Consider the following 17,526-nt stretch of genomic DNA (forward strand, 5'->3'; position numbering starts at 1 on the left):
TTGTAGATCTGCTAGTTTTCCAACAGCAAAAGCATATCATAATGCTTAGGTTAAAACACCAAAAGGGGGTTCCCGCCCAGAATGGGTTAATCCCATAGCCCAGAATGGGTTAATCCCATAGGGGAGATGGCATGTGGCACACGGGGAACACGTGGTCGCTCCGGCGGTGACGGGCGACGTTTGACGGGCGATACAAAGTGGCACGACGTCCTCGTTACATCACTCCACGCATCCTCGGAGGAGAGGAGAGGAGGGGAGGAATTAAAAAACTTCAGTGCACTGTGCCTATACATGTTGCGACCGCAAAATGCAAGGAATAAATGCATTTGCCATTAGGAGGGGAGAGGAGAGGAGGGGAGGGGAGGGGAGAGGAGAGGAGAGGAGAGGAGAGGAGAGGAGCTGAGGGCTGCAGATTTCGATCTAACAGATTGTGGGGAGAAGAGATTGCTTCCGTTGCTCTCTGCCTCAATCTACAGGCCTCCTGGAATAATGGTGGCGGGTTGCGTGTGCATGCACACAGCACGTATTTACTGTACTGTATTAAAAAAGAAAAAGATGTCAGAAAAAGCTACCAGTCATCATCACGTTGCATTACATTTTATGCACCGAGCGGAGATGTGGGGCCTCATGGCTTTGTTCAGAAGTCGTATACTTGTGGGGAAAAAAAATATGGAAGCCCTTAGGCTGCGACTATAAGGTACTGTGAGTACCGTCACATCCATGGTTGAAGATGCTTTAGCTTTCCCCTTCCCCGAGTACCCGAGTCTTATAAATACTCTCAAGTCGGAATATTTTCAATTCCCCACTCTCTGTGTGTGTGTGTGTGTGTGTGTGTGTGTGTGTGTGTGTGTGTACTGCATATATGCCCGTTTCTCCACAGGGAGTGAGCAAAGGGTCAAATGCTCCCGACGCTTGGAAAGTGATTAGATTGTCACACTGCTGGCTAATTCCCAGCCTCAGACTGGTAAGCAGGACGCAGAGGCCAACATTAATTAATTATGTCATTAAAGGCAAATAAATAAAAAGAGGCCAGTAGTAAATTCAATTTCATGGGTGATGCCAAAGTGGACTTTGCACCGGGGGTCGAAACACGTATTTGATTAATCCATTTTGTGCGGGAAACCCTTTTGGTGTTAGCATCATGTTATGCTTCAGCTATTGAAAAATAACAGATCTACAAGCTCATAGCGCGCCACCGAGTAGAAGACATGTTTAGAATCTGATCTCAGGTCAGAATGGGTTAAACAAGCACTCAATCAATCATCTCGTAGGCAGGCATGTTTTTCCAACCCTGCATAATATGTTGTCTCTGTCGGGTACATTAAGTCCAAAATATGTTGCCTTTCAGGATTAAATTTATTATTAAAAAATAGCAGATGGTCAAGCTCAAAACGAAACGTGTTTGGAGTGCATGGATCACCTCCCAGTCCCCACCTTCAGAACCGCACTGAAAACCCACCTGTTCAGAACTGCATTCCCCGAGCTGATGCTCTTTTATAACCGGTTACATGTACTGTTTCCATTGGTTTTTACTCTTATTTTACTTGTTTTTCTAATAAAGTTGTCATTTTTTCATGTTCTCCCCCCCGGCCCACACATATGTAAAGCGTCTTTGGGTATTAGAAAAGCACTATATAAGAACCAGATATTATTATTATTATTATTATTATTATCTTCTTTTGATTGTGTGTGATGCTGTAGTTAGTATGATGAAGTAGGGTGATGATTTACAAAATGAAGAAAAAATTAAATATAGCACTCAGCGGTGAGAATGGTTTGTATAATCTAAAAGCGATAACAGGATTGAGCATCTGGGCTGTTTATTATTTATTATTGAGCATCTGTGGCTTCGACATGTTTATTATTTTGAAAAGTCGAAATGCCATAGAAACATAGCTTTTTCAGAAAACTGTCAGGATGTAGAAGACATTTTTATAGAATCTGATCTAAGGTCAGAATGGGTTAAACATGTGGGGCCACCTGGCTAGGGAACCGTCGGCTTATAAGGCTTATACTTTCTCTGGGTTCAATAACACCGCGGGAAAACATATCATTTTAGATTTTTGCGTTGGCTATTCAAAAAATGCGCTGTGACCTTGTAGAGATCTGCTTATTCTATTCACTATTGCGTGACACATTCATGCAATGAAACATTGTGCTTTATTTTGTGTGTGGGAGAAAAATTCAATACAAATACAAGACACAAGGTTTTTCTGCCCGACAGTGCATGTACGTGCACACGGTTTGCATGCAGCCATGCAAAGACAGCTGGAATTGTTGGTTTTTCGAGGTGAGAACTTGTCTCCCCCCACCCCCCCCCCCCCCCCCCACACCCCTCACTCCAGTGACAGGCCGGGACGGCATTGATTTATTTCTGTCATTCACTAGTAAAAACGAGCGGAACATTGTTCTCGTTGGCGGGGTGTGGGGGGGAAGGGGGGGTGGGGTGTGGTGGGGCGCAGAGTGGGGAGGGGGGGGGAACGCAGGGTACGGGGTAGGGTAGTCTGCACCGCCGAGATAATTGACATTCATAAAGTCAGCCTGGTGTAGAGAAAAGGAGACATTTCCAGCAGCCTCTGTACCTCTTTGTGCAGGAGCGCGTTAGCGTGAGGGTGTTCCTGCACAATAGGATGTAAAACAAGAAAACCGGAGAAAAAAAAAAAAAAAGAATCCACGATCCCCCAACCTACGGGTCGGACGTGAGGCCTCTCGCAAATGACTAGCAAAACACGACGATTTTAATGAGAATCAAAAAAATTAAACTGGGACAATGTTAGTCTTGGCTATTCAATAATGGCACAGATATGTACATACAAGCTCTTTTTGTACACCTGCTATTTGAAATAAACAAACAAATAACAAATAATTCTACAACAGGTGGTTTCGAGGAAGCAATCTGATTGGTTGAAACGGTTTTCTAGCCGTGGGTCAAACCAGCACCGTTCACCACCTAATCAAAACAAATAATTCAGCCGCTCTGTTCTCCCAGAGCGCTAGCAAACTCAGTGGCTAGACTAGCTAGTTTCTTGGGACATTTGTGTTCGTAGTGACTACATCTGTCATTAAAAACATATATTCTTTCAGCGATTTTCTTAGTTTTAACACAATCAGTGCCGGAAGCGCTTCAAAATAGGAGCTCTGGGTGGCCGGGGTTGTCTCAGCGATTTTACTCTGAAAGCCATGACCCGGAAACAATCTACTAAAAAAGTTGACTTTACATTGCTAGCTTACATTGCGATCATTTTAATTTATACGACATATGATCCAAAAAGCGTTCATATTTTGCGGGAGAGACGGATGAGGAGCAGAAATGAAGCGCCAGCATATCGATCCATTCATCACCACGGAGAGCGCCTTGGATTAGGAGATACGAGTCATTCTTTCCGCCGCGCTAACATGTAAGACAAGCCAACAGCAAGCTAATAATTGCCCAGAGCGTAGCATACGGCAGCAGAAAGGCGGACAGGCAAAAAAATAAGGAAAAATTCAGTGATGCTTGCGGAACTCGACTTCGTCTTGTTCCTGACCCCATCACTGTCGTGGCAATAATCACGTTAACCCACACCCTCTCGTGTAATATTGCTTAAATAGCACACATACATACAATTTACAATTTACAATTTAGGCATTTAGCAGACGCTCTTAATCCAGAGCGACTTACAATAATCAAGAACAAAAGCATGGGAATACATCACAAAAGCATTTATCATAAAACATTTGTAAGCTAAGAAAGTAACAGTGGAATATCTATATTATGAGACTATACATATAAACTATATATATATACTACTATGCTATACATATGTACTATGGCGTGCTATGACTATATACAATGCAATTATAGTGCCGTCTACATAACATGCTATAAGTCTGTATCAGATGCTATCTAAGTCTACATAAATGCTATCTAAGGGGGTAGGGTAAGTGCTATGGGCCATGATGGAGTCTAAAAAGGTTTCAGACTACGGCGGAAGATTGGGAGTGATGCTGCAGTTCTGACTGCAATGGGAAGTGCATTCCACAGTTTTGGAGCCAGAAGGGAGAAGAGTTTGGGACGTGTGGAGCGTTGTCCCGGCGTTTTTAGTGAGGGTACTTCCAGCTTCCATGCGTTGGCTGATCTGAGTGCGCGGGAGGGTTTGTAGGGTTCAATCATACTTGCAAGATATGGGGGAGCCATACCTTTGGTTGCCTTGAATGCCAGCATCAGAGTTTTGTATTCTGTGCGGGCAGCGACCGGGAGCCAGTGGAGGGAGCGGAGCAGGGGGGAGACATGTGAGAATTTTGGCTGGTTGAAGACCAAGCGAGCTGCGGCATTTTGGATCAGCTGGAGAGGCTTAAGTGCACATGCTGGTAGGCCAGTAAGGAGGGAGTTACAATAGTCGAGTTTTGACAAGACTGTTGTCTGGATTAGGAGCTGGGCTGATTCCTGGGTGAGGAACGGTCTAATTCGTCGTATGTTATAGAGTGTGAACCTACAGGATCGAGTGACAGCTGTGATGTGAGCTTTGAACGAGAGCTGACTGTCCAGGACAACACCGAGATTCCTGGCTGTTTGGACAGACGTTACCAGGGCGTTGTCTAGGGAGATACAAGCTCTTCTTGTACACCTGCTATTAGAAATAAACAAACAAATAAGTATATAAACAAATAGACAGATGGGGGGGGGGGGGGGGTCCGTGGCAAAAACATATAGTTTTGTGGGTCCTTGGCACAATAAAGTTTGAGAAGTACTGATTTAGAAGGCATTTGCAGAATTGGCCTCATGTCTCAATGGGTTAAAAACGAGAACATTTGGTTTCCATTGCGATGCTGATAAATACATCGAAGTGTACCGAGTGTTAGGTCCACTGATCCAAGACGGAACACGACCCATTGATTGATCACATGGCAAACAAATGTCATGTCAAAATGTCAACAAAAAAAATGCTCTGAAAATGCATGCGGCTCCTATAAACACGAGTTTTAACACAAGAGGTCAGGCCGCCGTGTTGTCAGTGTCGACATCTCTTTAATGTTTTCAGATTTGACTGACATGGGGGTCAAATACTGCTGGCGTCTTTCATGTGCAGCCAAAGCCGGTAGTACTGTGCCCTCTCTGTCCCATAGCCGGTAGTACTGTGCCCTCTCTGTCCCATAGCCGGTAGTACTGTGCCCTCTCTGTCCCATAGCCGGTAGTACTGTGCCCTCTGTCCCATAGCCGGTAGTACTGTGCCCTCTCTGTCCCATAGCCGGTAGCACTGTGCCCTCTGTCCCATAGCCGGTAGCACTGTGCCCTCTCTGTCCCATAGCCGGTAGTACTGTGCCCTCTCTGTCCCATAGCCGGTAGCACTGTGCCCTCTCTGTCCCATAGCCGGTAGCACTGTGCCCTCTCTGTCCCATAGCCGGTAGCACTGTGCCCTCTCTGTCCCATAGCCGGTAGTACTGTGCCCTCTCTGTCCCATAGCCGGTAGTACTGTGCCCTCTCTGTCCCATAGCCGGTAGTACTGTGCCCTCTCTGTCCCATAGCCGGTAGTACTGTGCCCTCTCTGTCCCATAGCCGGTAGCACTGTGCCCTCTCTGTCCCATAGCCGGTAGTACTGTGCCCTCTCTGTCCCATAGCCGGTAGTACTGTGCCCTCTCTGTCCCATAGCCGGTAGTACTGTGCCCTCTCTGTCCCATAGCCGGTAGCACTGTGCCCTCTCTGTCCCATAGCCAGTAGTACTGTGCCCTCTCTGTCCCATAGCCGGTAGTACTGTGCCCTCTCTGTCCCATAGCCGGTAGCTCCGTGCCCTCTCTGTCCCATAGCCGGTAGTACTGTGCCCTCTCTGTCCCATAGCCGGTAGCTCCGTGCCCTCTCTGTCCCATAGCCGGTAGCACTGTGCCCTCTCTGTCCCATAGCCGGTAGTACTGTGCCCTCTCTGTCCCATATTAGTCATTTGATCATTCTGCATTAGAATCCGGGTGCTGCCCTTTTGGAATCATTCCCGTAGATTTAATTGAATACAGCTGGCAGCCTTCACTTAACATACATTTTTATCCACACTCCCCCCTCCCTCTTTTTTTCATATTTTTTATCATAGCCATGAGTATTTTATCCAACATAAAAGACTCTCTCTCCTCTGTAATAAACCTTCCATGCTGTGCAGTTTGCATACAGTACATTGTACAATAACAACAACAGCACAACTGTACACATCTGTTTGTGTACCTGTGAGACGGTACGTAAACAAACTAAAAGGCCACTGACACACACTCCTGTACACACGCAAACACCTGGGGCTGCCTGGGACATACGTCAATATAATAATGAATTGCATTTTTATAGCGCTTTTCCAAAGTGCTCAAAGCGCTTTACAACGGTTCATTCATTCATACATCGGGAGGTGAAGGTTCATTCATTCATACATTGGGAGGTGAAGGTTCATTCATTCATACATTGGGAGGTGAAGCGGCGAACAGTCGAAGCCAGCGTCCTCACTTCACACATTCACACACCGACGGTGGCGAGCTCACACCGACCGACTCACTGGAGGCAGGGTGGGGTTCAGTGACTCATTGGAGACATTGTGGGGTTCAGTGTCTTGCCCAAGGACACTTCCACATGTGGACAGGAGGAGGAGGAGCCGGGATTCGAACCGCCGACCCAGGGGTCATTGGATGACCTGCTCTACCTCCTGAGACACAGCCGCCCCACGATATCTTGTCAGACTAGACATCGTCCAGGATATCTGCAAACTTTTGATGATTTTGAGTGACGCTGTAGTATGATCAAGTAATAAGGCAATAACTTACAAAAAAAACAAGTTTAGAATAATTATGGATATAAGAGGTCTCTGCTTGTTTTCCAGGTCAGGTTAAAACTAGGGCAGGTTAACCCATTCTGAACGGGAACCCATTTTGGTGTTAGCACTATGTTGTGCTTTAGCTATTGAAAAATAGCAGATCTACAAGCTCATAGCGTGCCACCGAGTGGCGCGCTAAGAGCTTGTAGGTCTGCTATTTTTGAAAAATCGAAGAACGACTGACATAGCTTTTTCAGAAAACTCATTTTCAAACATACATTTTTAGAATCTGATCTCAGGTCAGAATGGGTTAAAACCATGGTGGGCTGCCTATAGGTCTGACCTTACAGTGCACTGTACATACTGTAAGTCTGCAAAGCAGTACAGCTGCAGCTAATCAAATGAATAACGGTTCTGTTATGAATTAGCTGCGTCAATGGTTCTCTCACACCAATGGGCTCTGGGCACACCTACATCAAACACAGCCATTAGCCCATAGACACACACAGAGTCCATGGTACCCGTCTGTCCCCCCCATAGACACACACAGAGTCCACGGTACCTGTCTGTCCCCATAGACACACACACAGAGTCCACGGTACCTGTCTGTCCCCATAGACACACACACAGAGTCCATGGTACCTGTCTGTCCCCCCCATAGACATACACAGAGTCCATGGTACCCGTCTGTCCCCCCATAGACACAAACAGAGTCCATGGTACCTGTCTGTCTCCCCCATAGACACACACAGAGTCCATGGTACCCGTCTGTCCCCCCATAGACACACACAGAGTCCATGGTACCCGTCTGTCCCCCCATAGACACACACAGAGTCCATGGTACCCGTCTGTCCGCCCCATAGACACACAGAGTCCATGGTACCCGTCTGTCCCCCCCATAGACACACAGAGTCCATGGTACCTGTCTGTCTCCCCCATAGACACACACAGAGTCCATGGTACCTGTCTGTCCCCCCCATAGACACACAGAGTCCATGGTACCCGTCTGTCCCCCCCATAGACACACAGAGTCCATGGTACCTGTCTGTCTCCCCCATAGACACACACAGAGTCCATGGTACCCGTCTGTCCCCCCATAGACACACACAGAGTCCATGGTACCCGTCTGTCCCCCCCATAGACACACAGAGTCCATGGTACCCGTCTGTCCCCCCCATAGACACACACAGTCCATGGTACCTGTCTGTCTCCCCCATAGACACACACAGAGTCCATGGTACCTGTCTGTCTCCCCCATAGACACACACAGAGTCCATGGTACCCGTCTGTCCCCCCCATAGACACACACAGAGTCCATGGTACCCGTCTGTCCCCCCCATAGACACACACAGTCCATGGTACCCGTCTGTCCCCCCCATAGACACACAGAGTCCATGGTACCTGTCTGTCCCCCCCATAGACACACAGAGTCCCTGGTACCCGTCTGTCCCCCCCATAGACACACAGAGTCCATGGTACCCGTCTGTCTCCCCATAGACACACAGAGTCCCTGGTACCCGTCTGTCCCCCCCATAGACACACAGAGTCCATGGTACCCGTCTGTCCCCCCCATAGACACACAGAGTCCATGGTACCCGTCTGTCCCCCCCATAGACACACAGAGTCCATGGTACCCGTCTGTCCCCCCATAGACACACAGAGTCCATGGTACCTGTCTGTCCCCCCCATAGACACACAGAGTCCATGGTACCCGTCTGTCTCCCCATAGACACACAGAGTCCCTGGTACCCGTCTGTCCCCCCCATAGACACACAGAGTCCATGGTACCCGTCTGTCCCCCCCATAGACACACAGAGTCCATGGTACCCGTCTGTCCCCCCATAGACACACAGAGTCCATGGTACCCGTCTGTCCCCCCCATAGACACACAGAGTCCATGGTACCCGTCTGTCCCCCCCATAGACACACAGAGTCCATGGTACCCGTCTGTCCCCCCATAGACACACAGAGTCCATGGTACCCGTCTGTCCCCCCATACACACACAGAGTCCACGGTACCCGTCTGTCCCCCCCATAGACACACAGAGTCCATGGTACCCGTCTGTCCCCCCCATAGACACACAGAGTCCATGGTACCCGTCTGTCCCCCCCATAGACACACAGAGTCCATGGTACCCGTCTGTCCCCCCCATAGACACACAGAGTCCATGGTACCTGTCTGTCTCCCCCATAGACACACAGAGTCCATGGTACCCGTCTGTCCCCCCCATAGACACACAGAGTCCATGGTACCCGTCTGTCCCCCCCATAGACACACAGAGTCCATGGTACCTGTCTGTCCCCCCATAGACACACACAGAGTCCATGGTACCCGTCTCTCCCCCCCATAGACACACAGAGTCCCTGGTACCCGTCTGTCCCCCCATAGACACACAGAGTCCATGGTACCCGTCTGTCCCCCCATAGACACACAGAGTCCATGGTACCCGTCTGTCCCCCCATAGACACACAGAGTCCATGGTACCCGTCTGTCCCCCCATAGACACACAGAGTCCATGGTACCCGTCTGTCCCCCCATAGACACACAGAGTCCATGGTACCCGTCTGTCCCCCCATAGACACACAGAGTCCATGGTACCCGTCTGTCCCCCCATAGACACACAGAGTCCATGGTACCCGTCTGTCCCCCCATAGACACACACAGAGTCCCTGGTACCTGTCTGTCTCCCCCATAGACACACAGAGTCCATGGTACCCGTCTGTCCCCCCATAGACACACAGAGTCCCTGGTACCTGTCTGTCCCCCCCATAGACACACACAGAGTCCATGGTACCCATCTGTCCCCCCCATAGACACACACAGAGTCCATGGTACCTGTCTGTCCCCCCATAGACACACACAGAGTCCATGGTACCTGTCTGTCCCCCCCATAGACACACACAGAGTCCCTGGTACCCGTCTGTCCCCCCCATAGACACACACAGAGTCCATGGTACCCGTCTGTCCCCCCCATAGACACACACAGAGTCCATGGTACCCGTCTGTCCCCCCATAGACACACAGAGTCCATGGTACCCGTCTGTCCCCCCCATAGACACACACAGAGTCCCTGGTACCCGTCTGTCCCCCCCATAGACACACAGAGTCCCTGGTACCCGTCTGTCCCCCCCATAGACACACAGAGTCCATGGTACCCGTCTGTCCCCCCATAGACACACAGAGTCCCTGGTACGGTACCTGTCTCTACGTCCTGGGCGTAGATGTGCAGCATGTCTGTGATCTCGGTGACGTAGACAGATTTGTAGTTTGCCACTCGCTCCTTGTCCTCGGGGATGTGCACTGTCCCCTCCACGGGTTTCTCCTCGTAGTTGGCCCAGATCTACAGTAAACACACACACACACACACACACACACACACACACACACACACACACACACAGGTCAGTGGACAGTGGAACAACATGAGAGTACAGTATGTGAGCTCTAAGTTTCCGTACATGTTGGAAGTTAACAAGACACGGACAACTCTGGACTTGATACAACACAGTGGACAAACGCCAGCAGATGACACGGCACACCAAATCATCACCGACAGTGACAGGGGTAGAGTGGCTGGATGGCAACCGCAAGGTTGCCAGTTCGAACCCTGTGGGCTCCCCCAGAGTTAGTGTCGAAGTGTCCTTGAGCAAGACACTGAACCCCAAATTGCTCCCGATGTGCTGGTTGGTGCCTTGCATGGTTTCCGCCGCCATCGGTGTATGCATGTGTGTGTGTGAATGGGTGAATGTAATGCACCATCTATGTAAAGCGCCTTGGATAAAGGCACTATATAAATACAACTTCACACTGGAGTCAACACAGCTTCACACTGGAGTCAACACAGCTTCACACTGGAGTCAACACAGCTTCACACTGGAGTCAACACAGCTTCACACTGGAGTCAACACAGACACCTACCAGGAGGTTTTAGAGCACTTTGTGCTTCAGCATGCTGACACGCTTTATGTCTGGAGATGCTGATGTTCCATTCCAGATAGATTTGGCACCGGCACACAGTGCCAAAACTACTAGTAATTGGTATACCAACTGACCTGACCTGACCCCCACTGAGAATCTAGGTTGCAGAGGAAGGATGAAATAAGACTAAATACAAATGAGCTTATGTCTGTTAAAAAAGCAAAGCTGGGCTCCCATAACACCTCAACAGGCTGATCACCTCCATGCCACACCCCATTGATGAAATGATTTGTTCAATAGTAGCCCAGACCTGGCCTGGGCCGTGGCTCAGCGGTCCAGGCACCTTGGACCTGTAGTCCAAGTCTGGCAGTGTGTGCCGCGGGTTCGACTCCCGATCCCTACGGCCTTTACTACATGTCACCCCCCCACCCCCGCCCCCATCTCTCTCCACCATTTCCTGTCAGCCTACTGTCTGTCCCTCTATAAAAAATAAAAAGGCGAAAGCCACAAAATAACATTTAAAAAAAATAAAGTAGCCCAGACCAAGTCTTGACTGCATACATTAATACAATTTTCAGATGGTCAACATTTCTGGATTAATACAAAATATTTAGTGTAATATTTTAATATTTTGAGTATTCTGTTTGAGGGGCGGCAGTGGCTCAGGGGTAGAGTTCGAACCCGGGCTCCCCCAGAGTTACTGTCAAAGTGTCCTTGAGCAAGACACTGAACTCCTAATTGCTCCCGATGTGCTAGTTGGTGCCTTGCATGGTTTCCACTGCCATCGGTGTATGAATGTGTGTGTGAATGGGTGAATGTAATGCACAATCTCTGTAAAGCGCCTTGGATAAAGGCGCTATATGAATGGACCATTTACCATTTAGTATTGTAAAATATTAGTAGCCTAATGGAGGCGTGTATAAACTTAGGGGGGTTGATGCTATGACCACCACGGGGCTCCAGTCAGAGAGCAGGAAAAAGGTTGACACAGTTTTGGCATTTATGGTTTTATAAGTTGATGGAGGTACAAACAGACAGGGTTGGTTTATGATGAAAGAAAGACTCAGTGAATGAATGAATGGTATCTGAATGAATGAATGGTATCATTTATGGTTTTATATATTGATAGAGGTACAAACAGACAGGGTTGGTTTATGATGAAAGAATGACTCAGTGAATGAATGAATGGTATCTGCAATACAGTAACAGAAAATACACGGGAATATTAGGAAATTAATGACAAATGAGTACGGCTGGTTCTCTACTAAATTGGTGTGTAAATGAATAGGAAACATGTCTAGTTAATTTAGCACACATTATGAACGACATACAAAGTGCATGAAATGGCTGTCAAGTTATCAAGTGAACACTGCACAAAGTACATGCTTATGGTAAATAGTGCTTTTGCCATTAAGCTCAAAGCCTCATGAACTAATGGAAATAAGCATGTTGACATGTTTGCTCACTGTGAGCCATTAACTGAAAGCAGAAGGATAGCTTAACCCTTGGCCTACAATTAACGGAAAAAACGGAATTAATCGAAAAATCTAAACCTCCCGTTAACGGAAAAAACTGAATGACAATCAATATCAGTTTACGCGGGGTCAAAAGAGCAAAAAAATTTATTTTTTCGCTAATATCACTAATGTTGGATGTAATTTACCAAAAAACGGCCGAAATCCGCGTGATTGTGCGCTATCGTGCACGCGCGCCGTCTCTATGTGCGTCGCTGTAAAAAATGTGATATTTTGCGATCTTTTGGGGTTGATTTGAGGTTAATTTGACTTAGTTATGAAAAATATAGCATTGGCTTAGCAATCCGGACCAGCCAAACTATTGACTAGGGTCAAAATACTACAGGATGTTGTTGATCGTTGAACCGGAAGTGACTTAGGAAGATCCGTCTATTTTAGCCAAAATCAGCATAATGGTGCTTTCCCGCCATCTGGTGGCGATTCGAGAGAATACATTTGCAATGAAAGAAAAAAGAAAAAACATCTCTTCAATCCACCAGATCTTTCTTGTATGTTAAAACGATGAATTAAAAATATGCCAATTTGTTACCCAAACAAAAAAATTGGGACTGGCAGTCCAAGGGTTGATGCTAATAGCCACAATGTAGCTCCTTTTAGCTTAGCCACATAATTTAGCACATTAATTAATGCCAAAAACGAACTTTTTAAGCAACATATAGATGACATCTTTCACAATGAACTATTACAACATGAATTTATATTGTACTTTATACACTAATTATTGCCTTACTTCCTCAAGAACGCATTCTGTTGGTCAGGTTTGTCTGTGCAGCTGCATTTTAGAACTGCAGTCACAAAACTGGGGTCCTGTTGCATTATTAGGGGGTGCCCCAACAGATGCCTGAACTAAAGTTGGAAACTGGGTCATAAAGAATGACTATAGAGGTTGCCCAAAATAGTAATAAGGCAAATAAATTAAGCTATGGGGAATTTATAAAATACTGAATCAAGAATGTATGAAAGTTTCACTTTTCTAATCATATTACCGAAGAAGGAGCTGTATATATACACACAGTAATGAACTTTTCAATTATTCTATTAATAGGGGTAAAAAAAGGTAAATGATATAATAATTGCGAGGTAAATAATCGATAGGTTGAAGCGTCGGCACCTTCAGCCCTGCTGGGCGAACACGAGGCGTGCAATCAGCGTTACATCCATACGACTGTATCGCCCTTTTAACACATTCTGACCTGAGATCAGATTCTATGAATGTCTTCTACATCCTGACAGTTTTCATTCTGACCCGAGATCAGATTCTAAAAATGTCTTCTACATCCTGACAGTTTTCTGAAAAAGCTATGTTTCTATGTCAGTCATTCTTCGATTTTTAAAAAATAGCAGACCTACAAGCTCATAGCGCGCCACTCGGTGGCGCGCTATGAGCTTGTAGATCTGCTATTTTTCAATAGCTAAAGCATAACATAATGCTAACACCAAAAGGGGTTCCCGACAAAAATGGGTTAATCCACCCACATGACCTGAGCCAAATGTCAGCACGCCGGGAAAATTAAAAGGTCAAGCCCCGCATTCGATTCCCATCAAGTGGCGCAATTAAAAAAAGGAAGCCCGACGCAACCACGAAAGGTCAAGGCTAGCATCGGCGTGAGCATCATCACAGCGTGAAAAACCCAAGAGGGAGACGATAGACTGACAGCATCGGTTCAGTATGCACCTAATAAACTGAAAATACTAGCTTCAGTACACTTATAACCACCGTGTCTCTCCTCTCGGGAATACTCCGTATGCTTTCTTTCTATGCTTTAAAGGAAGAGGAGTCCGTGTTGCAGAAACTGGTGATTTAATAATAAACAAAAGTAATAATTCAAAAGGACAAACGTGATCAGCCAGGGTTCTAATTCTGTATCCTAATCTCCGTGGTGAACAAACAAAGTCTAAACTCTCTCTTCCTCTCAATAATGCGACCGCTTATCCCTGCACACCAGAACAGACAGTAAACAACAACAAGATATCCCATAATACTACTCAGCCCCACCAACACAGTTAAAGGAACAATTCCCCTGTATATACCTTAGGGTTACACACTGACTGACTGACTGGAAATACTGGGTTCAGTACACTGGCTGGCTGGCTGGCTGGCTGACTGACTGGCTGGCTGGCTGGCTGACTGGCTGGCTGGCTGACTGACTGACTGACTGACTGACTGACTGACTGGCTGGCTGGCTGGCTGACTGGCTGGCTGGCTGACTGACTGACTGACTGACTGTAAATACTGCACTAATGCATACAACCAAAGGTGGAGAAAAAAACAAAGCACTAAAATTACTTGAGTAAAAGTAATCAATACTGCAATGTAGAAATAAAAGAAAGAAGAAAGTCTGTTATTAAAACGTGTGCTTGAGTTAAAAAAGCACAAAAGTGGAATTATAATATGCAAAAGGACCAAAAGTAAGTAGTACTCTCAATTTGCTGAATGTGCCGTTTTAACAAGTTTGCAAATATATCTAAAATGCATAACTTGCATATGCATATCTTTTGAAAATAGCCCATCTGTGAGCTTGTAGATCGGCTATTTTCAAAGAGCTGCAGGGTTGAGGTGACTAACCCATTCTGACCTGAGATCAGATTCTAAAAAGAGTGTAAAAAAAAAAAAAAAAAAAAAAGTACAATATTTGCCTCCGAGATGTTTGAGAGAATTGAAAATACTCCAGTGAAGTAAAAAAAAAAGCTAAATGAAAATTGTACTCGAGTACGGTACTTGAGTAAATGCACTTAGTTACTTTCCTTCCATCACTGACTACAACAACCGTCCAATTATCTGTAGGAGTCAACTGGATGTCAGGCATAACAGGCGTGCCAGAGAGAGAAAACACACACACACACACACACACACACACACACACACACACACGCTAAACATCCTATTAAAATTACACATTCAGAAACATCCACATGCTTCGACCAGCCAACAGACATTTTCCCAGCAGCAGCTGTGTGTGTGTGTGTGTGTGTGTGTGTGTGTGTGTGTGTGTGTGTGTGTGTGTGTGTAAGCAGGTCATATCCTGCATCAAGGTTGGCTTCTCCGAAGCGAGGGCAGGAGACTCATTAGGGAGGAGTGCTTTGCCTCTGGCCAAATATCAAACAGTACACAGTGTGTGTGTGTGTGTGTGTGTGTGTGTGTGTGTGTGTGTGTGTGTGTGTGTGTGTCTGTGTGTGTGTGTGTAAGTTCGCTGCTTCACCTCTCGTTGCGCGGTGGTGCAAATGGGAAGAAGGAAATTGCGGGATTTCAACAGCCTCCACTTCATGTTTCAGAGGTGTTTTTAAAACCCTTAACCCATTCTGACCTGAGATCAGATTCTAAAAATGACAGTCGCTCTTCGATTTTTCAAAAATAGCAGACCTACAAGCTTGTAGCGCGCCACTCGGTGGCGCGCTATGAGCTTGTAGATCTGCTATTTTTCAATAGCTAAAGCACGACATGATGCTAACACCAAAATGGGTTCCCGTTCAGAATGGGTTAATTCCCACAGGCTTCTGTTTTCGCCAAAGTTGTGCTATCTATGTCCTATCTACTATACTTGTGAGGACCACAAGCATAGCAGAACTTGAGACCTAGACATTGTGGATATTGTGTAGACAGTGTGTGTGTGTGTGTGTGTGTGTGTGTGTGTGTGTGTGTGTGTGTGTGTGTGTGTGTGTGTGTGTGTGTACATAGTATGTATGCAGCTTACAGTGCATTTAGTTCGGTCAGCACCAAGGTAACAATATTTTTGTTTTTTCATTATAGTTTAGTTTTAGTTAGTTTTGATTTTTTTTTTTCTAATTCAGTTAGTTTTAGTTCTTTTTTTTCTATTAGTTTCAGTTAACTAAAATGTTTTGTTAATTCATTTTTTAGTTTTAGTTAACTATTATAACCTTGGTCAGCACACGTGTGCGCGCACACGTGCAAATTAGCAAAAATATCAGATCTAGTAATCTTGTAGATATTCGTAATAATAATAATAATAAATATGTTCGTAATAGGTTAATTTGTAAAGACAGAATCACCCACGTTATTTATTAGTAGCGTATAATGATAATACTATTGGACCAATTAGGGTTGGAGCTAATTATTTAACCGCATGCTATCCTCAGAGCTAATTAGGGTTAGAAAGTATAGTTTCAAAAACACCCTCCAACCTAACAGCCACACACACACACACACACACGCCTCTTCATCTCTGCAGGCAGCGTATAGCGCTATGGCGTCAGCGCTACGCTAATCATACCTAGGAATTATTTTCTATTTTTTGTTTTTAAACGTTGGCTCAGTGTGCAGCGCTAACATTTCAATTACGTCTCGGCGGAGGTGTGCGAGCGAGCGGGACGTTCAGAGCAGCTATTTGACTACGGGAGGTGCTGTGCATGTAGCAGGGCGTTTAAGCTTCATTTAGAAGTAGTGGTGAGACACCCCGCGTGCGACTAATGGCTCTTTTTCAGAGTCAAAGAATGTGAGTGGAGCAGCGCTGTGCCGTGTGACGCGTCTTGCGGGTTCTGGGTTTGTTTCATAAGACTATACTGTACGTACTGTACTGTACGGCTCCAGTTCAGATACAAGAAACCTCTCATCTCCATATGCTACTGTAACGACATCTGTATCGTTCACAATGGGCTTTGTTACAGTTGCAAACTTAAAGGACAACTTTAGTTTTTTTCAACCAAGGTTCATGTTTTAGGTTGTTATTAGCGAAAGTAAAAGATGAGTGTGATTTTTTTTTCATTTGCTGCTTTCTTTCGTTTTAGGGATTTTAGCTGTTTTTGACAGGATCACAGGATCTACTGAATGTGAAGGTAGCCTACTGGGGGGAAGCCACACTGTGTCATAGGCTCAATATTATGCCAGTTTGACACATTCAGTGGATCCCGTGATCTTTTGTGGCCAAATGTAATTTCTTGGGGTCTAGTAGGACTACAGTAAAGAATAAAAAAAAAAAATCGCTATCACATTTTGTAAAGAAATACATATTTAGCCCCATGCTCGAATGCCCCCGCCCCCCTGTCAAAAACAGCTAAAATCCCTAAAACAAAAGAAAGCAGCAAATGAAATGAAAATAACACTCATCTTTTACTTTATCTAATAACAACCTAAAACATGAACCTTGGCTGAAAAAAACTAAAGTTGTCCTTAAAACACTTTCCACGGCAGCATTCATTCATTCATTCATTCGCCCGTACACTGCCAGCATTTTTCCCGTGCCCCCCCCCCCCCAAGAAAAACAGAACCGGATGTTACTTACGGTGTGTGTTGTGACACAGATCAGATATTTTACTTTCGCTTTTTTGTGTTTTTTTGTTTTGTTGTGGCTTTCAC

At 45.9% G+C, this 17,526-nt stretch overlaps 1 protein-coding gene across 1 annotated transcript in view; it reads right to left on the reverse strand.

Moving 5' to 3' along the window:
• snd1 (staphylococcal nuclease and tudor domain containing 1) overlaps positions 1–17,526 on the reverse strand; it is a 360,720-nt gene that overhangs the window by 73,098 nt on the left and 270,096 nt on the right. The window contains 1 exon segment of the mRNA XM_083794554.1: positions 9,961–10,102. Within this exon segment, the coding sequence (XP_083650680.1) occupies positions 9,961–10,102 (142 nt within the window).

The sequence above is a fragment of the Protomyctophum parallelum genome (genome assembly GCF_964188405.1).
Source record: "Protomyctophum parallelum genome assembly, chromosome: 22".
Lineage (NCBI taxonomy): Eukaryota > Metazoa > Chordata > Actinopteri > Myctophiformes > Myctophidae > Protomyctophum > Protomyctophum parallelum.